The sequence below is a fragment of the Paramormyrops kingsleyae genome, unplaced genomic scaffold (assembly GCF_048594095.1).
Source record: "Paramormyrops kingsleyae isolate MSU_618 unplaced genomic scaffold, PKINGS_0.4 ups360, whole genome shotgun sequence".
Taxonomy (NCBI): domain Eukaryota; kingdom Metazoa; phylum Chordata; class Actinopteri; order Osteoglossiformes; family Mormyridae; genus Paramormyrops; species Paramormyrops kingsleyae.
In genome coordinates, this window is record NW_027326297.1 from 1 (window position 1) to 26,849 (window position 26,849).

The 26,849-nt window shown below is 44.6% G+C and overlaps 2 protein-coding genes across 2 annotated transcripts; one reads left to right on the forward strand and one right to left on the reverse strand.

Annotated features, from left to right (window-relative positions):
* Positions 1–154: 154 nt before the first annotated feature.
* LOC140587567 (nuclear factor NF-kappa-B p105 subunit) lies at positions 155–6,937 on the forward strand. Its single transcript, XM_072708817.1, has 9 exons — positions 155–283; positions 411–612; positions 751–920; positions 1,351–1,453; positions 1,881–2,011; positions 2,379–2,445; positions 2,940–3,106; positions 4,271–4,400; positions 5,454–6,937. Exons 1-9 carry the CDS (start codon positions 263–265, stop codon positions 5,618–5,620), a joined length of 1,158 nt encoding a protein of 385 aa, XP_072564918.1. The 5' UTR covers positions 155–262; the 3' UTR covers positions 5,621–6,937.
* On the reverse strand, positions 6,638–26,696 carry LOC111833173 (mannosidase, beta A, lysosomal). The gene is made up of 17 exons (XM_023791150.2): positions 26,335–26,696; positions 24,301–24,395; positions 23,342–23,447; positions 23,094–23,267; positions 21,827–21,950; positions 21,221–21,390; positions 19,594–19,704; positions 18,195–18,346; positions 17,862–17,979; positions 15,613–15,699; positions 13,951–14,118; positions 13,491–13,709; positions 12,287–12,451; positions 11,279–11,423; positions 10,888–11,030; positions 10,539–10,796; positions 6,638–7,431 (listed from the first exon to the last, which is right to left on the reverse strand). The coding sequence occupies exons 1-17, from the start codon at positions 26,536–26,538 to the stop codon at positions 7,207–7,209; spliced, it is 2,664 nt and encodes an 887-aa protein (XP_023646918.2). The 5' UTR covers positions 26,539–26,696; the 3' UTR covers positions 6,638–7,206.
* Positions 26,697–26,849: the final 153 nt, after the last annotated feature.

Sequence of the window (26,849 nt, forward strand, 5' to 3'; positions counted from 1 at the left end):
CCACTGAGGAATGACCTTGATTCTTAAAAAGAGAGGTTCAGTGACCACTACTCCATTAGCGGCTAACATTAGTCCCACCCATCTTCAGAAGTAATAGGGAGTCTGTGAAGTTAATGAATGTGATCATAAAGTTATGGTCTGGTAGTGAAGGGCTTCTCCCTCTGGCAGAGGTCTGCACTTGGGCGTGATCCACAGCCGGACGTGGGCAGTGCGCAGCTTGGCCCAGGTCATTTCCGCACTACCCGGGGAGGATGTGATCAACATGAGGAATGACCTATACCAGGTACCACATGCTTTCAGTGGGCAGAGGTTGTGGGGTCATATCCCAGAAAGAGCAGCAGCGTAGATCCCTTGGGTTGCTTTCCCCTTTCTCTCAGGGCAGCGTCAGTCATTGGACTTATGTCTTTCAGACACCCCTTCACTTGGCTGTCATTACCCAGCAAGAGGAGGCGGTGGAGGCGTTGCTGGAGGCCGGGGCAGATGCCAGCCTCACAGATCGCCACGGAAACACGGCCTTGCACCTGGCCGCCCAGCAAGGTGACGGGAAGATCCTCGGGCTGCTCCTGCGGCACCCAGACTCGGCGAAGCTTGTCGATCAGCCCAACACTGCAGGTATGCACTGGGCGTGGCCTGCACACGGGGCGTGGCCTGCACACGGGGCGTGGCCTGCACACGGGGCGTGGCCTGCACACGGGGCGTGGCCTGCACTTAAATAAAACACTCTGAACTAATTCCATGGTGTCCCCTCAGGGCTGTGTGCCATCCATCTGGCAGTGTTAGCGAACAGCCTGGCATCCCTGCGCCACCTGCTGGAGAGCGAGGCATCAGCCGACACACAGGAGCTAAGCAGTGGCCGCAGTGCACTGCACCTGACCGCTGAGCTGGACAATGTCTCGCTCGCTGGCTGCCTACTGCTAGAGGTGCCCAAGGCTGCGTTACGGGGAGGAGGGATGGAGGGGGTTGGCTTTGTGCAATCTGGGAAAGGTGGACAGTTCCCCATAGGGCGGTGTTACTCAACCCAGTCCTCAGGGATGCTGAGATGGCCCACATTTTTACTTCCTCCCAGCTCCCAGCACACCTGTACCAGGTATTCGGTATTCTTGTTTGGTTAAGTGCTGGCAGGGATCAAAAATGTGGGTCATCTAGGGGTCCCTGGGGACTGGATTGAGAAACACTGGAGATGCTGTGTAGTAGAGGCTAAACTAGCTTGGTGACTCTCCAAAACATCACTCACTTGGAGAGCCTTAATAAATGGACAAAAGCTTTTTTAGACACTTTGGGTGATAAGCTACCAGTAAAAAGTTATGGTGAGAGTAACCTCATAATTCCTGCCGTCTGCCCCACCTACAGGGCAATGCACATGTGGACTTGTGCACCTACAATGGCTCCACCCCCCTCCACATTGCTGCGGGGCGTGGCTCAGTCAAGCTGACTGCTCTCCTCATGGCTGCGGGTGAGTGCGCCACTAAAGCTCAGCCTAGCTACACTAATGCCCAGTTGACTCCTTAATAGCTGTTTGTTTGTAGTGTACAAGTGAGGCAAATAGCACATCACATTGGACCAAAGTGTCTGCTAAATGAAATAAATATAAAAGTATTTTCCATTTAACTTAAAAAGGCTTTATTTAAACAGACTGAATACCCATGCTGTGGGTGGGACCTAAGGGTGAGACCTGCTGATTCACGCCACTGGTGGATACAAGCTTATTGGCTATTCTGTCACTCTGAAATGTAGCACACAATCATGAGTAGTTCACCCTGCTAATGTCACTGGTTCCACCCCAATACCTCCTGGAACCGGATGTCTCTCCCTTCTCTCAGATATGCACGTTGACCAAAGTAGCGCTCGCTGAGGTAACCCGCCTTCCTTTTGGTGTCTAGGAGCAGACCCTCACAGGCAGAACTACGAGCCCCTGTACGACAGTGACGACGAGCAGAGCCCCAGCAAGGAGGATGAGGATGATGGTTACGTCCCAGGGACGAGCCCGTTTGACGTGGCGGCCAGCGCTGAGGTCGGTACTCCCAGGGAGTCATGACTCTGACAGCAGCCTTGTTTCCTCACACATTTTACAGTATTATCCTTCTTTAACGGCCTTAGGTGGAGTTTCCACTTTACTAAAAATTCCTTTTAGAAATCAGTAAAGTTCCGCCAGAGGCCTTTAGATTTTTCATCAAAAGACAATCTTAAGCATCATTTTAAGATGTAGTGTTTTAATAGTTATTTATGACGTTTTTACCTTTTTGGTTCTTTATTCTAATACCCTTTTGTACTTTTGTTATGAATATAACTGCAGTTACTAGCATGGCATTAAGAATCAACATAATCAGTCAATCCCCACATATTTTGCCCCAGTAGCATCTGGTACCTCTTCCCCACAGGTATATGACATCCTGAACGGCAAGCAGTACCAACCAATCAGCATCCCGGCTGCTGTGCCCCTACAAGGTAAACTGGAATCGGCACGTTATGGGCTGCAGGGGGGGGGATTAAGGGATTAGCTGTCCTGAAATATAGGCCTAGGGCCACAGCACAGATGAGGGGCCCTGAGCTGCTTCAATGGTTAAACTTATAAATCTGCACAATCAATTCACCAGCACCCTGCTTAGCAAGTTTAACCACCGGCACCTTTAACATGCCGATCAGTGAATTACTGATTTTGCATTGCTTTTAATTCCCTCTCGTTTCTCTTTTGGCACAAAAAGTGGCTGTGGGGAGCCTCCTAGCCATGACAGCTAAGGGCCCCTCGAAGTTAACCTGCCCCTGATTGGCTGTGGTGCTACAGAAAATTGCTGGTGATCTCCACCATTCCTGTGGTTCTGCTGAATGTTATATTGAGCAGAATGAGCTGTTTCTGTATAGCACTGCAGCATTGTTCTGCTTGTGTGGTTTGAAGGTGTGGGGGTGGAGCTCGGTCTAATGCTCAAAACTGTGTCCTAAAGGGGACCTGAAGAGGCTGAGTGACGACACCAAGCAGGCACTGTGTCGTGCCCTGGAGCAGCCCACGCAGACCTGGGAGAGCCTGGCCCAAGCCCTGGGTCTGGGAGTGCTCAATACTGCCTTCCGCTTGAGTCCTTCCCCTGCACGCACGCTGCTGGACAGCTACGAGGTATGGAGTGCTCTCACTGCTATGCTCCGCCCCCCGCCCCGTCACAGCTGTCCTATCACCATGCTCCCACACACCACACCCCCTGGTATCAAACACCCTTTCGAGGCTGTGCTGGTACTTTTTTGCTGGTTACTGCGCACATGGCTTGCATCTTTTGCTGTCGTCACCCAAATTAAATTTCCAGTTATAGCTTTGCGTTCGCATTTGGAACCACGACAAACGGACGCATCTCAGTATTGTAGCATTGTAGCTGTCCATCACATATACATTACTGTATATACACCATACTACAAGTTACATATAGACCGTGAATCATCATGCGCTGGCAGTGCTGCCCATTCTCCTGCACCTGTTATGCTAACAAGTGGTACACCCCCAACATTCTTCTACGTCCGCTTTTAGGTATCTCTCGATCAGTGTATATTATTGACTGTGGACCTCAGATGTAAATGCGATCAAACGTTACTCAATCAGGCTTGACATAAGACTATATTTACCCTCTTAATCACCTCATTGATGTGACTTCTCTGTCCATGGTGGTATCGGTGTGTTGCTCACTTGTTCTCTGAAAATGACTGTTCCAGGTGGCTATATGAATATAAAAGTCCTCATATTTATTTGATCATTTGTGAGCCCACCAAAATGGAAATTGTGATTCTGTTTATAGGAAAATATGGCCTTTTATTTTCCACCTTTTTGAGATGCAAATGTGTGCTGTTGAAACTTGTCATTTGGGTATAGGGCCTGTCTTCATAGAAATGAATCATCTTTCGCAGATTTTGGCTCTCATATCTGCTGTGATGAGGTGATGTTTGTATGAGGCATTCAGACACAGAGTAATAACCACTTTTATGTTCTTGTATTGAAGCCTGAAGTTGCTGGAGAGTAAAATTCCCAGCCTTTTGATTGTCTGGCTTCTTGGCTTTTGTGCATCTTTCTGGCCTGATTTACATTAATTAATATGTCATGTCAGAAAATGGCTGCCTGTCCTCGTTATCCACCTGCCCAAAAACAAAGTGAATACTTTTGGAGGTACAGCCAGGGAGGTTTCTTTGCACCTGTCCCAGTCACTGATAAGTGCCCGGCCTCAGTCACATGTCCCTGGGATATTCGTGAACGTGTACCAGGCTGGTGAACGCTTACCCTCAGTGTACCTGCTAACAGGTGTCCGGTGGTACAGTGAAGGAGTTAGCAGGGGCCCTGAGACAGGTGGACAGCAGCAGTGCTCTGGACATCCTACAGAGGGCGCTGTGTGAAGACGCGCTGTGCTCACACTTGCAGGAGCAGACCTCAGGTAAAGCTACGTTGTGAGCCCTGACCGCTTGTCTGTTCTTTCAGCAAGGTTGATATTCCCCCGGTGAAAATCAAATTCCCCCACCCACATGCCAAAATGTGCGCTGTAACTCCACATGACTGATGAAAAAAAGGTCCATTATAATGTTAAAAGGTAATGACATCATTCCTCAGAAATGAACCTAAGCGTCATGTGGCTCCTTCCGTCTCCAACAATGAAGGTAGTATTCCCTGTCCAGTCAAGCACAGTTTTGGGTTTTCCTGGAGTTTTATGGCAGTGAAGTATCCGTCGGTGTGGTTGTTTTCTTTTTTAACTGTTAAGGTCAAATACCTTGCAGTGTTTTCTTGATAAGCAAAGCAGGGAATTCCCAGGGAAAAGGGTCAGAAACTGCAAGCTGACAGACATGAGCGCCAGTCAAATTCCCCTCAGAAAGTGGCCACTTCTGCTTTTAAATCCGTACAGTGAAAAGTTAGTGGAGGGTGTGCCGTTCCGTCTCTACCTCCCCCCCCTCCCGAAATGTTAAAGGGCTCAGCGCCATTTCCGGTTCTCCAAAGTGGAACCGAGAGCAAGTGAGAGTGCTTCACTCGTAACGTCTGACATTAAAAGGTTTCGTTACGTAACCCAATACAGAGGGTGGTTTCGTTACGTAATCAGATACTCAGTCGTCACAACTGGAAAACCGCGATGGGGGAACTTCTAAAGCTCTGTTTTCTTTGGGAATCAGTAGTTTTTGATACTAAAAAATCTCTTAGGTCTGAGTTTTTTCCAGTCTGGTGACACTGTAGCCATAAAAAGCCTCTGATTTACATTTCTATATGCGATTTTAATAAAATATGGTGTGCAGCTTTGTAACTTTTCCATACCCAATATTTTTCTGTACCTAACTGTTACACAAAGACTATCTGTGGATAATACAGATTTTTCTGCTCTTGAACTTCTTTACAGTCCCTGCGGTTCCCCAGGGAACCCATGTGTTAGTTGTCCTGTTTCATTCACTTACTACGATAAACCATGTGACCATGTCACCCCCCCCCCCCGCCCCCCACCCCACAGGTGCGCCCCAGTGTGTGCTCGGTGGGCCAGAGGAGAGCACTACGTGTGACAGCGGGGTGGAGACATCCTTCATGAAGTCGAGTCTCAGCCTGGTGGGCTCGCTGTGCGGCCCTCCTGGCTGCTCTGACAACCCTGCCCATTGGTGCATCACACAGGTTGAACTGTAATCGCTCCAAGCCCTGCAACCCAATTGCCACGTCCCCTACCACGGTCTCCTTGGCCTATCGGGGATCCCCGTGGCGTGACAGTTTCAGTGTCACAGACAGGTCTCCCTCAGACCAAAGAAACATGCAGATGTTATTTCACACACTTTGAGTTCTGTTTCGCCTAGAAGTGGCGGTCATTACTGACGTTTACTAAGTCGGCTGCAATATTGACACGTAAGCAGAAGTAGTAGAGAAATTCTTTCATGGTGTCAAACTTAGCTAAGAGAGAGACAGGGGGACATATGTCAGTCCCACACTCCACAGGAAGTCGTCATATGTTGAGTGCGTATCCATTCCTTCATGTTTAGTCAGGTACCTGACATTTAGGCCCCTGGAATAAAAGGATAGAATGGTTTCTTTTAAAGCTACTCTGTCTCAGCCATGTTTTGTATAAAACTCCAAAGAGGCTCAGAGACTGCTCTCAGGTTAGAGTAAATTGCTCCCCCCCCCCCTTGGGATTGTGATATTTTACATTCAGTATAATAGTGTGGGGTGGGGCTCAGCTATGAAGCAATGTAGTATCGGCAGCGATGGACCTGGTCACCAACCTTGATTGGTCATGAAAGACAAGGAGTCCTCCCATGTGGCCAGAGCACCACACCTCAAATGTCAATCCTTTTAAATATCACCTTTTTCCTAATGAAACAGACCTACTGCTGATTAAAGGCAGAAGGGCATAAACTCCTGTTTCACCAAGTGAATGTTTGCTACTATTATCCATTTTGTGCTTGTAATTGTGTGTCCCCTGGAGTCTGTCAATCCATTGTGAATCTTTGTTTTTCTTTGTGTAAAATTGCCTTTGTGCTCTTGTAGTTGCAACTGACTTTTAAAAGTAGTGTGGTGTTTAAAGATAAGGTACATTTACTTAAGCTACATATCCAGACTTAAATGCTTTCCACTTTGGAAATATGCAAATGAGTATGTAAATTAAGATGGCTGTACACTTGTCTCTGAGGAAACAAAACAGCGCAGTACAACTAAACGTTGAAGCATATTTATTGCAAAGTACTCTGTGTTGAATAGAGGTTTTCCAGAATTAGAAAAACATCAGCACCTTTGCTAAAGGGAAACCGTCCCTCATGCATGTCTGGAATGTTACTACTTACAGCACTTATGGTCCCTGTCATATAGAAATTTGATGTGCCCTGCACTAACAGCCAAATGTTTTATGTACCAAATTCATTTTGTTCTATATAAACTCGACTAAAAGCTACTTTATTTTGTTTGCTTTTATTTGGCATGACTGTAATACTTTTTATAATAAAATTTTGTAAAGTGCTTTGGACATTCATTACTATATTTTCCAGTCATTATCCACACCAGGCACATTGTAAAATTACTGCAGAATATGTACCACAAATTACTGGGGGATGCTTGTTGTGTACAATTGTTTCCCAACCGCTTGTTCCAAGGCAACATTTGATTTAGTTGCACAGACATTCATTCAGTATAAGGATTTCCCGATAAGACCAAGAAGGGAGTTCAATTTAAATGGATTAATTTCAAAGAAAATTGGCGAGATGATCATGGTGCACCACTTGTGGGGGTCAGTACACACCCCTCAGGGAGGAGACCGTCAGCACCTGGGAAAGCTGAGCAACGCTTGTGGGAGCCCAGGGGTAGAACTGCACTGACCGGCTCTTGGTGACCATTAAGAAACCATTCGAGTCAAATCGTCCGGGAATGTCACCCACGTCCAGCCACAGGAAGGGGGCGATGGCCGAGGTCTGGATGGTAACCGTGAAGGTGTTTCCGTCTTGCTGGACCTTTGTCTGGCAGAGAGCAGCGAAAGACACCCAATTCATTAGGAGAAATGGCTTGAATTTCCTGTAAATGAGACTTAAGGGAATCAGCCGTCGAATGTCGTAAAACAGTAATGCATGGAATTCTTAACAAAAACCAAAGATCCACATTACTGTGAGTTTCTATTTTCACTTTTACATGCTTTAAATAGATCTTACTAATACAACAGTTGTGCCATTAACCCTCAGGAGTCTGAGGCCTGTCAGCCACTTTCGGATTAGTCTGACATACCTTGACATTTTAAAATATTTCACCTCTCTAAAAAACATTTATCCCAAAGTGTTACATTTGCTTTTATTCAGACAAACTCGGCACCAATAATCTGAGACCACTTAGAATGTTATTCTATTTTTTGTTAAAATCAACTTTAAACATACTTTTCAAAAACCTATTTTCAGACATGCTGAGAAATTGTAAAAAATCACATTATAGACATTTCTAGGTAAGACTTTTGAGCTCTGAAGCTTATAGACACGGGTTGGCTACACATAGGTGAAAGAGACATTCTGATATTTTATGTGGTTTGATTACTAAAGTGTTAGCACTTTAGAGTGACACTCTTTTTCTCAGTCAGTGGCCTTCAAAATGAATATTGATGAGGTAGGTGTCCCCACACCTGTAGTAGTTTGCATACTGTCAAAGGCCCATCAGTCTGGAATGTCACTGGACCCCACACCCATCACTTTGTAAAGGTAGTTTGAAACGCAAGAAAAGTAGCAACAATAAAAATCCTTTTCACAGTTTATTGGTAGATGAAATAAAAAATGAAAAACTGAGCAGTCGCTATAGAAAGCGATAAATATGATGCAGTGACTATGCAGAGTTAAAGGAAATGAAATAATTCACTATTATTAAGAACACAACACAAGAACACAAGAAATTTACAAACGAGAGGAGGCCATTCGGCCCATCAAGCTCGTTTGGGGAGAACTTAGCTAATATCTCAGAGTTGTTAAAATCTTATCTAGCTCTGATTTAAAGGAACCCATGGTTTTAGCTTCCACTACAATAGCAGGAAGACTATTCCATACTCTGACTACACGCTGTGTAAAGAAGTGCTTCCTCAAATTTGTTTTAAAATGTTCTCCCGCTAATTTCCACTTATGGCCACGAGTTCTAGTATTTAGACTAATATTGAAATAGTCATTTGGCTGAACAGCATCCAGACCCGTTAGAATCTTATAGACCTGAATCATATCCCCCCTTAGTCTCCTTTGCTCAAGGCTGAACAGATTCAGTTCCGCTAACCTCTCCTCGTAAGACATTCCTCTAAGACCAGGAATCATTCTCGTAGCTCTTCGTTGCACCTTTTCTAAGGCAGCAATGTCCTTCTTGAGGTATGGTGACCAAACCTGCACACAGTATTCTAGGTGGGGTCTTACCAAGGAATTATATAAGTGTAACATCACCTCCCTTGACTTAAACTCCACACATCTAGAGATATAACCCAACATTCTGTTCGCCTTTTTTATTGCTTCCCCACATTGGCGAGAGTGGGACATGGAAGCATCAACATACATACCGAGATCTTTCTCGTAATCAGCTACCTTTATTTCAGTGGAACCCATAAAATATCTGTACTGTATATTTCTGCTCCCTGCATGGATTACCTTACATTTATCTGTGTTAAATTTCATCTGCCAAGTATCAGCCCATTCGCTAATTAAATCCAGATCCCGTTGAAGCCTCTCTGCTGCTAGATTAGTATCTGCTACCCCGCCCACCTTAGTGTCGTCTGCAAATTTAACCAGTTTACTGTATGTATTCGTGTCAATATCATTAATGTAAATTAGGAACAATAGTGGTCCTAAAATTGAACCCTGCGGTACCCCACTATAAACGGAGGCCCACTGTGACATAGTGCCTCTAATAACTACTCGCTGCTTCCTATCAGTTAGCCAGTTTTTGATCCAAGCTGCCACAGTTCCTAAAATTCCTGCAGCTTTAAGCTTTAACAAGAGCCGTTTGTGGGGGACAACATCAAAGGCTTTCTGGAAATCTAAGTAAATCACATCATAGGCCTTTTTGTGATCAATTTCACTTGTAGCTTCCTCAAAGAACTCAAGCAGATTCGTTAAGCAGGATCTACCTCTCCTAAATCCATGTTGGCTATCCTTTATAATGTTATTTGCATCTAGGTAATCTACCATTTTCACTTGAATTATAGCTTCCATTATTTTTCCAGTAATGCTAGTTAAACTGATTGGCCTATAGTTTGCTGGATTACTTCTATCCCCTTTTTTGAATATGGGTGTTATATTAGCATGCTTCCAATCTGATGGTACCACACCCGCAGATAACGATTTCTGGAATATTAAAGTCAAAGGTTGGCTAATAATATCCCTCATCTCTTTCAAGACTAAAGGTAAGATGCCATCAGGCCCCTGCGATTTATTTATTTTGAGTTTAGCTAGGCTTAGTATCACATCAACCTCAGTTATACATATATTGGTCATAGACGATGCTGTATTCGTATTAATTGGTGGTAAGTTACTTGTGTTCTCTATTGTGAACACCCTTGAAAAATAATCATTAAACTCGTTTACCATATCAATTTCGTTATCAATTATAAGGCCCTTACTATCCTGCAAATTAGTGATTTCAGCTTTTAGTGCTCTCTTGGAGTTAAAATATTGGAAGAAACCTTTACTGTCATGCTTAGCCTCCAATGCAATTTTTCTTTCCATGAAATGATGGTAGCCAGTTCCCCATATACTCTCTCTTCCAGGAAATTCTTTAAAGAATAATGTGAACTCCTGACAGCTCCTTTTGCGAGAACTGCTGTGAGTTGTTCTTGTCATGTGAATTTCCTACAGATACCCAGTTTTTACCTGTACACCTCACTCTGACTCACCATTAGTGTGAGGGTGACAGCAAGTGTGACAGTGTCCTTCGATGAACCAACAACCCATTTGCGGTGGACTCAGCATTAGCCTTTGGGGTAGCATTGGTATCACTAAAACCTTAAATATCTACTTATTGAAAGCTGATTACAACAAGAAACTATCAATTATGGGGGGAGGCTGTAGTTCAAGGGCAGAGGAGGAGGGCCGGCAGGAAATGGCAGGACACTCACTGTGATGTCAGGCTTCTGTAGCCCCTGGGCCTCCTTGGGGGAGCTCAGGAGGAGGTGGTTCATGGGGCCAAGCTGGCGCCCAGCCTCCTCAAGATGGAACGTTAGCAGGCAGGTTTGCACGGTGCAATTTGCGCAGTTTGCCAACAGCTCCTTAAGTGGCGTTTTGTACAGGGGAAGAGCTGTTCCTCCGCTCACTGGCGCCGCCCCAGAGGTCACAGTGCACACCGGCTCCAAGCTGCTCCACTGGTACACTGTGATCTGACAGACACCATTATGTTATCTATGAAGATACAAGGTATCCTCCACCACTTTTACATGCGAGTGCTCTACATTTACCCCAAAGACCTACCACCGCGCTAAGAGTTTTGTTATTGTTCAGGTCCGACACGGCATAGATCAGCAGATTGCCCTGGTCCTGGAAGCCCACCGGCAGCACAGGAGCAAAGAAATCTTTGGCAAAGTAGTGCAGCATCTTCCACTTCCCCCCAAACTCTGAGGAAACAGAAAGAGTCATCTTCCACTGAAGTGCACAAACCCCTGATGTAACGTGTCCATCTGTTCTGAATCCATCAGCGAAGAAACTGGAGAATTCCACATGCAGTGTGAAAATGCTGCCATCTGCTGGCCAGTCTCTGTGAGGTACCACTCTAGATTTACTAAAGTGCTGTTATTTTTCTCAGACGTGTTAAAATGTATGCATTTTATAACTGGAAACGGACGCATTGGGTGAAAGCACTAACCAATAGAGGCCCAGGAGGGGCCTTGCCAAATGTCATTGAGTTGCCAGTAGAGGGCGCCCATCGTATGGCCCTGGCCTTCGATGATCTCACTTCGACTCCGGCGGTAGAACTCTGTCTGAGCTTTCACACACTGCGCCTGCATCACCTGTAAGCAAACGTGGAGAGACACACTGTCCTGTGACTCTAGACATCCCAACATACAGTTGGACCTCCTTAAAGCCATAGAAGAGTTAACATATTTACAATATTTGGACTCAGATTCAAATGGCCTCAAATATAAATTACTACATCATATTACACAAACACTTCAGATTCCTAATAAGAAAAAACTTAAATGATTATAAAAAAAAAATAAAAATCAGGCAATCACTCTAGCAGAGGGGTAAACACATGATGATTAATTATTCAGTCATATGTAAATAAACTGAAGCAGTTCACAGCTGAATTCAGGGAAAACCTCACATGCAAGAACTAAGAAGAACTAAGGATATTCTGTTCATGGTTACAATTTCCTTTCCATCAAGGCAGATGTATAGGGGAATTTCAGGTGATTACCTGACAAAGACTGATCTGAGATATACAAAAAGTACTAATTGATTTCATAGAAACGGAAATAGTGTTAAGAACAAACACAGACATACAGACGGATCAGTGTTTAGCCACAAACTAAACATCTTGGTGTCTTGCATATACAATACAATAGTAATATTGATTTCTTTCTTCTATGCCATTTTGCTGCCTGTGAGACACACAGACACATTCATGCGAGAGCAAGCTTGGGGAGTCACAGCACAGGGTCAGCCAGTTAGCACTGCCCTAGGAGCAACTGGGGGTTAAGGGCCTTGCTCACAGGCATCTGCTGGCCATGGGATTTGATCTGGCAACCTTCTGATCACAGGCACAAAGTCCTATCCCTCTGAGCCACATTCCGGCCCACCTGACCACCAAACTGCAATGAGTGGATGTTACAATTAGGTCGTTACTTGTGCACAGGTGCTTCACCTCTACCTGTGTGAGGTAGAGCGTGTCTCTATACTCCTGTAAGGGATGGGGAGATTGGGGTAGGTGAAAATGCAGAGCCGCCTGCAGCAGCATCTCCATGTTGCCAGCCAGGTGGTGCTGACGATGGGAGGAGAAGAGGCTGCTGTATCTCCAGTCTTCAGGCACGGAGACCTGCATTGGGGACAGTTAACAGTTAAATGTCTAAGGGTATGAGCTCCTACGTCCACCCAAATGCTTCCACTCAGTTAAAAAAAAATCAGCCATTACTAACCTCACTGACACTATACCAGGGGAGCTCCTAAATAGGTAACATTTTTAATAGCTAGTATGCTATTTAGGCGTGAATGTTACTGTTAAAAACTTTTTTTTGAAGTATGGAGGTTTTATTTTTAAAATATAATACAGTAAATCATTCATGGTCCGAGACACTCACTGGCCTGTCAATCACTGACACATTGCATACATTATTCAGTGTTAAAAAACACTTAAGTATAACAACTCCACAGACATTCTTAATCCAAGTTTACACACTCAAAATTTTGACCTTTCTGACAACGAAAAAGTAATGTCTAAAAATATGTTACAGCTGCAGACGACTCATTTCTCTGCTTATGTTCATCTCGCGTGTCAAGAATTAGGAGAGAGAAAAAAAACGTCAGGATTTACGCTTCATAATAGCTTCACTTTATAACTGCCATTAAGGACAAAACAGGCAACTAGTTAATGTGGGCTGATGCTGCCTTTATCAAGCCAACCACACTGCAAGTAGTAGTAGTAATAATAATGATATTTTATTATTTTTATATTATTAACAACAATAATCCATCCATCCATCCATCCATCTTCCAACCCGCTTATCCTTCTGGGTCGTGGGGGGTCTGGAGCCTATCCCGGAAGCTACGGGCACGAGGCAGGGATCAACCCAGGATGGGGGGCCAGCCCATCGCAGGGCACACTCACACATGCACACCTATGGGCAATTCAGTAGCACCAATTAGCCTCAACATGTCTTTGTACCGTCGGGGGGTACCCGGAGTGTCCAGAGGAAACCCGACGACATGGGGAGAACATGCAAAGTCCACACACATGTAACCCAGAATCGAACCTGGGTCCCAGAGGTGTGAGGCAACAGTGCTAACCACTGCACCACCATGCCGCCCACAACAACAACAATAAGTGTAATTTATATAATGCCATCGGGGGGGTTTACCTTCATCAGTGTAGACAGAGACGGCCAGGACTGGAAGCCGTACTCAGAGGCCAAGCGCGTCCGTGGGAAGTTCCTCCAATCCCAGCAGTCGGCTAAGTAGTTGTAATAGTGGGTGTCCCCGTAGTGGGTGTCGTACGGATTCTGTGCCACCCAGCCTTCCTTCTCTGACTCTGCCCCGTTGGTGGGGCTGGAGGTGAGGAAGGGGCGGGTCCGATCCACCTGATAAACAGACAGCCTTCTTCAGATGCGGATCGCTGCCAGAGATTTTCACAGCTAACCTGCATTTGTACTCATGATGGCAGATCTGGCTCCATTTCAAACCCTCTGAGGTTTCCTGTGGCGACGATGCTATGCGCCGATAAAGCTCTACAGCATGCAGGTGCTGGTAGCTTCAGAGGAAGGACGAGTCCAATAAAACAAGCGCCTACCAAAACATCACCTGAAAGGGTCAGTGACTCACTCTGAGGACGATGCTGCGGATGTTGTCCACATAGAGGGAGGTGTAATCCTTCACGTACTGCGGCTGCTCTGACTGGGGTATTCCGAACCAGTTGGTTGCGATCGCCGCCTCATTCTCGTTATTACCGCTCCACACGATGATAGAGGGATGGGATTTCAACCTCCTCAGCTGGCACACAAAACACAACCGTAACAACACACGATGCCTTCAAACCAACAGACAGCAAATCAACAAGGCATCACTCATAGATAAAATATGTCCTGTAAGTATTTATTAACTCGGACAATATCAACAGATGAAGACAAGTCATTACATATAACACTGGAAACAACCATCATTTTGATGATCATGTGGTTGAACAACTTCTCCTGGTTATTCTTAGGGTCCTTTTTGCTGAAACTGTAAATAACTACACTGAGGATGACAACATCCATAATTCAGCCGGAAAGCAGAATGCATAAGCTCCAGCTCTTCAACCTTAAGAGGACTCACCTGCCTTCTGTTCATGCCGCACATAAGGGTGGGCAATAAGGCAAAAACATCATATCACAATTTTTTCCAGTGATCTTATGATGATTCTTTTTCTTGTTGATTATTTTGCAAGTACAACCAAACTAATTCCCCCATTTTTTTAAATATAGCCCTGAAGCCTTAGTTACAAAACCTAAAATAAGGACTGTAACCGATGTTGAATTCTTTTTAGCTCCATGCAGCTACATTACACCGAGAATGTTTTACATGTTGTGCATTTATGCTGGGATGAGGGAGTGAAAGTGAGAGAGGACAAAATCCAAAGCGCTGTCTACTTGGTAGTACCACTTTATCGGTGTGTCAAAATGGAGAACTTTAGATGCGTGTGTAGAACTGCAAATGGTAGAATGTGCACTGTAGCATGACACTAATGATCTCTCCGTAAAGGTAGATCATGGAGACATTTTAATCATTCACGATCTAGTATCGCCAAATTGCACTTTCACACATGTTGGAAATATGGATACTGATACTCAGTGCCCTCATTTCTCATCTGTAACATCCAGCAAGGCAAGTTTTAGGGCAGTGTATGACTCAGTAGGTTAGGACTCTGCCAGTTACGGGATTTGAACCAGTGACCTTCTCATCACGGGCACTAACCTACAGAGTGATGTCACTATCGGGTCCTTGAGCAAGGCCAGTTGCCCATCTGCTCTAGAGACTGGCTAATCCCTTAAAATAAAAATGAATAATTAACAGATGCACAGATGAAATTGAATTCTTCAAGCTTATCCTGGACAGGGTGGCACTTTATGAACCATAATAAAAAAATACATTCAGAAAATTAATACTGGAATAATAAGCATTAATTCATATGAACTTTCCTTATGTATCTGTTGATACTACACACTTGTCTTACAAGCGAAGGGGTATAGTGCTTAAGGGCTTGCTGGTAATCTCTAGGTTGCCAGATCAGTCCCACAAGAGGCCCTGAAAAAGTTTCTTAACCTTATATATGTGCTGCCAAGTTTTTTTTTCTTTTTTTATGAAGATACAAGGTACAACAACAACACAGCTGAAAGTAAAATGCGGAATGTGGCCCTTTCCATGGCCTTAACTGGGCAGATTCTGCCCTGCATCTTGTGGCCGGCTGAGAAACACTGGTGAGCCTCGATACTTGATCCCGCTCACCTGGTGAGTCACTTCCTCTCTCACGGTCTCCATGAAGTCTGACTCTGTGGGGTACAGCGCACATGCGAACATGAAGTCCTGCCAGATCTGGAGGGCAGAAGCACAGGACCAGAGGATAACATTTCTCAAGCAACACTATCCACTCTATTGTAACAATAAGTGTGTTCATCCATATGTTTCACGATATAGAAATTAGACTATTGAAATTTCCTTCCCCTTAACATTTAAGAATATTTTTTACTTAATATGAATCATGATTTTCATTATTTCATAAAAATGTATTCACAAGAAAGACCTCTAACACCTGCATTAATGCATCAAAATGTCATTTTTTCTTAAAGCTGGGACTATCAACATTGGAAAGGTGCTCAAGCTTCCCTAGAGATGCATCTAATTGAAACTAAAAGCTGTCAAAGATAACAGAAAAACATTTGATTATAAATAACATTTGACAAGCAATCCTTCTGTCAAGTAAAAAATTGTGGCTGAATAATTTCCCCGACTTTCTTTGCATTGGTACTGTTTGTTGTTTATTGTTTGATATTGGTCTATTGTCAGAATGAGTTTTTACATAGTAAACCAGTAATTTCTTTCAGGATTACCAAAGTATGTATGTATGTGTGTCTGTGTGTGTCTATTAGTGTTGTCAAAATTAGTGAAAGTACCGAAAGCATCAATTCTGTTTCAATACTCATTTTTCATGGCAGGAATTCCACAGCCTGGCCATTGGGCGCACATCTAGACCTGAGTGCAGCTTCACACGCCGGGTGTCACTAAGATGGCGCACACCTAGACCTGAGTGCAGCTTCACACGCCGGGTGTCACTAAGATGGCGCACACCTAGACCTGAGTGCAGCTTCACACGCCGGGTGTCGCTAAGATGGCGCACACCTAGACCTGAGTGCAGCTTCACACGCCGGGTGTCGCTAAGATGGCGCACACCTAGACCTGAGTGAAGCTTCACACGCCGGGTGTCGCTAAGATGGCGCACACCTAGACCTGAGTGCAGCTTCACACGCCGGGTGTCGCTAAGATGGCGCACACCTAGACCTGAGTGCAGCTTCACACGCTGGGTGTCGCTAAGATGGCGCACACCTAGACCTGAGTGCAGCTTCACACGCCGGGTGTCGCTAAGATGGCGCACACCTAGACCTGAGTGCAGCTTCACACGCCGGGTGTCGCTAAGATGGCGCACACCTAGACCTGAGTGAAGCTTCACACGCCGGGTGTCGCTAAGATGGCGCACATCTAGACCTGAGTGAAGCTTCACACGCCGGGTGTCGCTAAGATGGCGCACACCTAGACCTGAGTGCAGCTTCACACGCCGGGTGTCGCTAAGATGGCGCACACCTAGACCTGAGTGCAGCTTCACACGCCGGGTGTCGCTAAGATGGCGCACACCTAGACCTGAGTGAAGCTTCACACGCCGGGTGTCACTAAGATGACTCGTTCAGAAGCATCAGAGCTTTCACCACTGCGCTTAATCAATAGGGTGCATCTGGAAACTCCTAGGCTTTGTGCCAAATGAAGGCAGTAAACTACAGAACATACGCAAGCCTGCATGCACCGCACGGGGCAAACGCAGTTGGAGTAGAGGTGTGACGTGTATTTTTTCCCCACAGGATAAAACATTTTTTGCAGTTGGTTAGACATGAATGGTATATGATCGGCATATTGAGGTCATGTTGATTAGTGTCGATCATTCGGATACAAACTTTCACAGACATGCAATTGTTAGAAGTGTTTGTGCTTTGAAACACAGGATTAAGAAGGCATACAAAAGTGATGTATGTTTGTTCTATTATGCATTATTATAATAAAGATTTAATCTAATTATAAAGCGTTTTTTTTTATTGCTCAAAATCGCTGAACGCAATTACAATGGCTACTACGATACATAATATTACGCTTTGACTGACAATGCAGTTATTTTTTACATGTGACAGGAGTGGACAAAAGGTTGTAAAGTATTTGTGACAAACAAAATTGCCATAAAAAAAATTTTTTTGAGTTACATTCTATATTGTGCGAAGTATGGAAAAACAGCATCAAATTTTAATACTTTTCTTGGTATCTTATCACAGTTTGCAATTTTGGTATCATGACAACACTTGTTTGTATATGTCTATGTATGGATCTATCCATCCATCATGCACTGTATACAGTACATCTTAGTTCAGGAAAAGACTGTATGAACTGTGGATTGTAATTCACCCAAGATTCTTCGAAGGAAAATAAGCAGGTATTACCATGAGCCCAAGCTCATCGCAGATGCTGTAAAATTGGTCTTGCTCGTAAATGCCACCTCCCCACACTCTCAGGGTGTTCATGTTGGCATCCACGGCCGACTGGAGTAGGTTCTTCAGCCTACAGAGGACACAGGACGCCTTTGTAAGGGTCACACCTCGAGGCTGCATTGCTGCTACAGGGGAACCTCCATGAAAATTAGAGGATGTCAGTTTGGCAGAACTAAATGGGATGAATCAGTAGAAGAACTGTGGTCCACCATCAGACCAAGAGGTCAGCAAAAGGCCAGGACTGATATGCTGCAGCAGGAAACACACGGCAGGACTAGGTCTCACGTTTCAGGCGTGACCTGATCCTGGAATGAGTGGGCTGGGATCCAGTTGGAGCCTTTGAGGAAGACTGGCCTCCCGTTGATCTGGAAGTAGAAGCTCATGCCGGGGGATCCAGGGATTGGTTTCTGGATCAGCTCTACGGTTCGAAAATATACCTACAGACGTGGAGACAAACATACAGCAAGCCAATTTTTTTGGGGCAGTGTGTGACTCCGTAGGTTAGGACTCTGTGCCGTGACGGGAAGGTCACTGGTTTAGATCCCGTGGCTGGCAGAGTGATGTCACTATTGGGTCCTTTAGCAAGGCCAGATGCCCATCTGCTCTAGGGACTGGCTGACCCTACTTTCTCAACTGTACACAGCTTAATATATGTAAAGAAATGAGTAACAAAAGGAACCAGGATGCTATAAATATAGCAAAAACAAAAATAGTCCTTTTCTAAAGGATTTTTAAAACTATGGAGATTCTATTCAGTGGTAAATGTAACTGTAGCTCCCACAATCCTCCTTGGATGGGATTGCTCCTTTGAAAAAACATAAATTTAGGCCCGAGTGGCAGGATATCCGTTAGCATGAAGACATCACTTTAAATGGTGTGAGCATCACTCAATGTGGAAATTCATCTCTATAGTCACAATAGGTTTTTTCATTCTGGGTGGTGTTCATTTGCAAAGGCAGATTCTTGCTTGGTTACAGGGTTTACTAGCACTATTAATAAACAGGAATAAATATATAACTATTTGGACCTTTGTAATTTGTTTTTTTTTGTCTGTTTCTAATCCATGAAAAACAGTGGTGTGTGACATATTTCAGAGATATCTCAACAGCAGTAGAAATGCAAATTTTGCTTAAAAACAAGAAAACACTGCAACATTTGATACTTGTTGCCTTAAACACTAGACAGCAGTCATGCAATTATTTTATTCGTTTACACAGCTGAGTATTTCTTACTTGCAGGTTAAAGTGATCTGCTAAATAGCAAAAGCCCTAGCAACAGCAGAGCATCACTGGTTAACTTATGTCCCCCCGCCCCATCCAGGATGATGCTACGAGAAGGGGGTCTTCCACCACAAGCCAACTTCAACACAGCACCACGTTCAGTCTGCTCTGCCAAGGCACTTTTCCCCGGGAAGCTTATCAGCAAGAGAGATTTGGAGACAAATTCAACTAAAATATTGGTAGTGACAGGAAATTGCAGAAAACCAGAAATTTCGTAACCAGAGCTGCGGGGTCAGCCTATACCAAGCCGATCTGTATACTGATCCTAAATGTCCTCCTTGAACATCTGTATCTATGGGTTTATTTGTAACCCACTAACTCTACAAGAGCTGTGCTGCATTGGCACATTGCAAGCATCAGGTAAAATGATCAGAGAATATTAGGGAATGGCTGAGAAGACAGACCTGAGTGACCGTGTCCAAGACGAGTCCCCCATCTAGCATCATCTGCACGTTCATTTGGTACCGGTTCTGTTTTCCATATCCGGCGGGCCACCAAAGGTCCACTGGGGAACTCTACAATGGAGAAAACAAGGCTTTACAATGCTTTTGAATGTATTCATAATGCCGATGCTCTCAAACATCACTGACATGGCAACTAACAAACAAAAACATCCATCGACTCTAGAAGCCAGCATGGCAAGCCCAGGTCACACTCTCCACAAGTGTAACGCGTCCTTATTCCCAGCTGATCTTGTGCCTAGTTGACTCCTTGTGTGATTTTCAGCATTTGCTTTTATCCACAAGCGGTAAGACCTCTCAAGAGCCACACTTAATCAATCAGCAACTGCACACAAACATACATACTCACCATCTCTCTCACATCTTTATCACTAACCCTTGCATATTTGCACCCACTATCACAGTGTTGTGTTATTTGTACTTTTGTCTTGTTTATTGTTATTTCTATAGTTGTAAATTATCATATTTTATTATATTCGGAAGGTGGCACATTGGTGCAGTGGTTAGCACTGTCGCCTCACAGCTCTCGGACGAGGGTTCACGTGCCAGCCATGGCTCCGCCAGTGGAGTCTGCATGTTCTTCCCGTGTTGTCGTGGGGCTTCTTCCAGGTCCTTGGGTTTCCCCCACATTCCAAAAACATGCTGAGGCTAATTGGAGTTGTCAAACTGCCCATAGGTCTGCATGTGTGAGTGAATGGTATGCGAGTGTGCCCTGTGATGGGTTGGCGCCACATCCTGGGCTGTTCCCTGCCTTGTGCCCTGTGATGGGTTGGCACCCCATCCTGGGCTGTTCCCTGCCTTGTGCCCTGTGATGGTTTGGCGCCCCCTTTTGGGCTGTTCCCTGCCTTGCACTTGTAGCCTCTGGGATAGGTGCCAAACCCCCCAGAAAATACATTGATATTACACTCTGTAAATTTAAATATTTCCCTAATTTTAAGAACCTGCCAGAATAAGCATTTCACTATGTTGTACAAATGTGACAAACTTTGAACACTGCTTTGAAAACAAATGCAAATGTAATGATACGCAAGATCTTCTTACAGTGCTTCATGGCTTCTGCTAGGATGTAACGGCTTATCTTAGTGCAGGGCTATTCAACTCAGGCCCTTGATTCCAAATCCAGGCCTAGTTTTCAGTTCTCCCAGGTAGTTAGTTTAATAATTACTGATTCTGATTGGTCAGAGGCTTCACATCCGGCTCACAGGTGAAGGAAGGCTGGAAAATCAGCAGGGCTCGGCCCTTGAGGACCGTGAGTTGAATAGCCCTGTCTTAGTGTGTTCCCAACAAACATATAATACACAAACATGGCAGTAAGAGCTTTTGTGTAGCAGTGAGCTAAACGTTAATCGCTGCTTCACATCTGCGAAACAATCTTAGCACAATCGTAGGCTTTGGATGGGTGCTACACCGGAAGACTGGGAAGATTTGGAAAAGGCTAAGTATGAGCAATGTGTCAAGCTCAGAATCCATTGGGAATTTTTCAGCTCGTGGCCCCCAGGTCTGAGAACAGCAGCAGACAGCACACATCAACACCGAGAGCCCCCCCTCACATGAAGGGACCCCCTCCCACCTTGTTTACATGGAGGATGAATGTGTTATTACTCTGTCCAGGGGGTAGCGATGCCTGGAAGGTTTGCTGCGTAGCTAAATCAGCAAGGGCCAGCTTCACGTATCCCTCGACAGCCATTACGGTATCGAAGACCAGCTCCACCTCCACACTCCACAGGGAGGAGCTGGAGTCTGAAAAGTGTGTAGGAGAAGCAGGAAGGAAACAACCACACAGGAGCATATTAAGTCTCCCATCTTCTCCTAGACCAGAGGTAGGTAACCCTGATCGAGGAGAGCCGGAATCCAGCAGGTTTTCCATCCTACACCGGCACTCCAGGATTTGAGCTGCCTAACCCTGCTGAAGACTGCCACAAACCAGCTTAAGAACAATTAGAGAGAAATTGAAACCCATGACATTAGAGTGAACCAGTTAACCCAGTTCCTGTTAAATACATCCATGAAGTCAAAACATCACATAACAATCAAGCTTCTGAAGTAGCCATACTTCTCCAAATCTCAGCTATAATGAACCAATGGCACTGAACTAAGCGGTGAAAGACAACTGGAAGTGTTGACATTGCACAAGCGATGAGAGACCAGGTCCCCATGAGGGTTGGGGGGGGCATACCAAATGCTGGGGCAGCAGAGAGATAGAGCAGCCGCAGAATATCGTAGGACTCTAGCCGAACATCCCTCCAGATTCCTTGAGTGGGAAAAGATGGGCCCCAATCCCAGCTGAAGGAGCTCTGTGCCTGGAAGAGAAGCATACATACACATCTACTGATGCGGCTTCTCGTTCACTCAGTGAAGTGTTTTTTAGCGGACTGCGCGTACACGACAATTGTGTGCATAATTATTTATTTTACCCCTTTTTTTAAGCAGTGGCCCAAGATGCAGGGCAGGGGAAACTCTAAATGCAGTAACTTTGCTCAGCAGCGGCACTAAAAACAGGAGTACAGTCATCAGCAGCGCTCTGCCTTTAGCCAAGTGCGGACCCCAGGAGATCACTGTCCAAAAATAACCAGCTGCCTGTGCTTTTAACTCAGACTAATTACGCAGTTTTCCTGTAGGCCAGCATTGCCGTCACATCCACTGTGACTCCCTTCCCTTGGGAAACGGGGAGGGCTTTAAACATGGAGCGGTCCCGCAACCGTTTCGGCAACGTTATGGGAACATTGCGTGCCTGCGGCCAACAGTACAGATGGCCCTGCTTGCTCATTTGCATTAACGGTCTCATCTCACGCCACTGATTCCCTCTTGACGCATGACCCATTCAGGTTGTTTCTTAAACAACCTGAATGGCCATTCCTGCTCAAAAATGTGCTTCTTAATGGCACACGATGGTGAACCTTCAACTACTACAGGATAGGAAGCGTTTCAAAGCTACTCATTTCAGGCATGGACCAGTAAGCAAAATGGCCGTTTGTCGTCAAGAAGTATTACGAAGATAAATCCCAACACAATTTCTTGCCAAAGGAAATGAAAATAATGTATAATACAGTAAGAAAAATGAGGTAAAAATATGCCATGTAGCGATGAAAGGTGCATAATTTACTGCAGAAAGAACTACACAGTGATAACCGCAAAAGAGAAATAGATAAATATAGAATAGATTAATCATTGTGCATTGCAGACCCCTGGGGAAAAGCCACGCCTAGTCACAGGGTTCCTGGCACAGGGAAAGAGGCATAAGGGCACCTTCACCAGGCTTCATTCTGCCTGAGCCCTTAATGATGCAGTCTTTACAGCTTCCGACTGGGCGAGCTTGCAGTCTTTACAGCTTCCGACTGGGCGAACTTGCAGTCTTTACAGCTTCCGACTGGGCGGGCTTGTAGTCTATACAGCTTCTGACTGTAAAGCTGTCATTCAGAGAAAAGTCTCTGGGCGGGGCTTACCTTACGGATGAAGTTGACGTGACACTCGCCCTTCTGCACGGGTGGGGGGCAGGCGGGGGGCACTTTGTATGTGGTATGGGCCTGGCTGCGGCGTGCCGAGTAGCCCACTGCAGAAACCAGGTCAACCACCAGCACGTTGTCGCCTTGCCTCAGCGTCATGCTGACGTCAAAGTCCTGCAAAGAAATATCCCATGTCTTATATGAGCTGTTGGGGGAAGGGCAGACCTGCCAGTGACCTCATAACTTACATATCTGCGGAACATGTTGTCTGTTGTCCCCACGATAACATCATTGAGGGAGATAGTCGACACAGTGTCCACGCCATCAAACACCAAACTAACCCTCTGCTTTTGCCTGAAAAGAAGAAGAAAAAAAAAGACATTATCTCTGTGGCAGATGGTGCTAAATCATTCATTTCCTCTGGTAAAACTGGCAGAAGAACAACACTTTTAATAATAGGCCTGTGACATGCACGAAACCTATTGCTGAGAGCCAACAGCAGACTTAAAATGCTCTCTTCAAAAGGCTTTGTTCATGCACCAATAAAATATATCTAAAGTCTGACAGTAGATGAGGTTATTATATATGTTGCACTTAAACTAAACAACCACTGTTGTCCTTTTGATGACGTCTGATAACCTGGGTGCCAAGTAATTAGAAGACCATGGAGCGTGCAAAAGTCACATGAAAACCACACAAGGACAGTCTGTGTAAGCACGTGAGTGGTGTCACGCTCACTTAACAAGCCACGACGGACCCATCTCAGCCTGACATATGACTGGGGTGGACAGGGTGGACGGGGTGGACGGGAGGGGGGGGTGAAGATGAATATTCTTTGGATATGGGGGATGTTTCCTTCAGAAAATTGATAACACAGATCAGAATGTGATTACCAGTAATGCAAGATAAATGGTATCTGGTAATAAAGTAAATAGAACTTTGTGATCTCAGTGTCTGCAGTTAATCACCATAGTTATGAGGTGTTAACTAAAGAATACAGATAAAATAAGAAGCAGCCTACAATCATCTTGCTGGGCAGATTAGAACCTTATTCGATCAGCTGCATGAAATGAGGCAATGGCACTTCACTTGGCCCTCAGACCTTGTGTTTGACACATGTGCAGTAAGTGGTTAGAAGTAATGACCAATATACCGTACTTAACACCGGTTTAATGGTTAAGGAGGCAAGGTGAAAGTGGCTCTTTACCTGGTCCCCCGGGGCACAGAAAAAGTAGTGGTATAGGTCCAGTTATCGAGTGAAATCCACCTGTAGGCCAAGTCATTGAGCCTGTAGTAGGGGTCCTGAGAGAGAAAGCACAGTGTGCGAGAGGTGGGCGTCATGAAAAGGCTGAATAACATTATCAATATGCAATTCGGTTGGGAATCACAAAAAAAGAAACATATGACAAAATGCAGCACGTTTTTCAATGAAAAAATGCTCTTTTATTTGCTTGCAACTTTGAGGCAACCAATACTTTTTTACATTATTTTATGGTAAATTATGCATTTGAAGATAACAGAAATATCCTGATGTAATTGCACCAGGCAGCTATGTCTGTTACCAAGTTATTCAGACTACAAAACATCATAATTTCTCAAGCTTGGTTTAACTGTATCGTCAACCCACTAATTAGTGGTATCTTGGCTAATTACTTTTGTGCAATAAATTGCATTAGTAATTACCTATATCTATTTATTTAATCACATCAAGGCCTGCAACAGAAAAAAAAAAATAATTCCGTAATGACAGTAAATTTTAATCCATAAATTCCTCTTCACTGTTAGCATGACAGGACTTTCACATCTGGCTGTACATGTACTGTGGAAGTTTCTTGGTAGACAACTCGATTCAAAATTAGGTACATGGCTTTAAAAAGTTACATATTTTTACATTTGGGTATACAACAGCATATTCCATTTCAATGATAACAAAATGAAATCTAAGACCATAAAAACCAAAACCTGCAATCAGACTTTCAGGGTTGCCAACTTTGGTCAGCTGGCTGGCCTGAGATTTTCAATAAGAGACAAGTCTGCACATATGCACACGCATTTAAATGTATGTAACAGATTTATTGCCTTGAAAAATTGTTTGTAGGGTTTGCAAAATTAGCTGATGTAGCTGTAGGTTTATAATGGAATAATAATAGAATAATATAGATTTGCCGTGAGATTGCTCGCGTGACAATCAGACAGCGTGAGTGTCACGCCAGATGCGTGAGAGCTGGCAGCCCCGCTTAAAGTAATTAAATTTAGATCAAGTGTGGAAAGCTGAAAAACACAAGGGTTTTTCACCACAGTTAAGTTAGCCTTCAGTTTTCTAGCTTCAGTAACTTTTCACGGAAGTAAGGTGGGGCGTTTTTAGTGATAAAATCCTGTTGTCCAGTCCACAGACAACGATGCACACCGATTATTTTTTCGCTTCAAACCATTTCGTGATTTCTGCAAAATCGTGTTAATAGCTAATAAAATAGGTCCTGTCAGCTGTAATGACATGGTCGGTTAGCATTTTGGGCTCATGGCAACTGTTGCACACCTCTTTGTTTCCCAGATTGCTTTACGTATGATTTTTAATTAATTTTTTAATGTTCGAATGTATCCGTATAATGTGCAATGGGACAATACATGAATGGGTTAATAACTTTAAAACTAGACGAGACAGGCACATCTAGTGAAGTGTGCTTTGATCAGTGGACTACATATTAATGCTAATGTATTAAATGTGACGAAACACGTAATCAAGCAATTCAGCTGCGATACATTTGCTTTGTCCCACGGTGCACTGCCTAATTCACACTTTACAACTTACTTATGGATAAATTTGTGTTATCAATTAATTGTCAATATGTATGAAATGGAGCAATGGCATGTAATATGGATACGATGTAATAATTAATAACTGCTAGACAGAACGTGATCTTGAAAATCCAAGGGGTGTGCATTGTCCCCCAGACTCCACTGATAAAGCACACACACAATTGGACATGGCTGTCCCATTTTGTTTCAGAGCTATTGCCCCTTTAGTGTGTTGCCCCATTGCACTTTAAGTGGATGCAATATAATAACAAATAACTATTACAGACAAAAATAATCTGAAAAGGCAAGGGGTGTGCATTGTTCCCTGTAGTTCACTGATCAAAGCACACTGAAAACTAGTAATAACACGGTGGTCCAGACAATCCAGGCGGAAAGTTTTGGATTTGAATGCAGGATCGGGACAGCCAGGGGGAAGCTAACCTACCTGAATTAGTCCCTGTCTGAGGAGTGCGGAGTGCACGCAGCCGGGAACGTCTGCAGCGAGTGACAGTGACCCGTTTGAGTTCCGTAGCCCCCATTTCCCACTCAAGAGACGGGACTCGGACCTGGACGTTTCCACTTGCCTACGTGAAATGCACAAACTCCAAACGCACACTAAAATCGACAGTCCTTTCCAGATCGCCTTCATATCAGGATCAGTAAATAAAAGAAGGCACGCCAGATCTGTTACACTACGTTTCCTGCATTGAACAAAGTTATACCCGAGGCAGAACCAGACTTAAAAGACGCTGTCATGTTTTTTTTTTTTTTTTTGCAATCGGCGTTTCTTTTCGCGCTACTTCCGACTTCATATCATCAGGTGACGAGTCAGGTGATCACCGCTCACGCGCACAGCTGCCCATGTGATTTCTAGCCACACCCCCTACGAAGGCACCCTGCACGCCGGTTCCGCCTTTGCAGATCTTTCCGTGTCTTTTTCTTTTATTTGTGTAGGGTTCC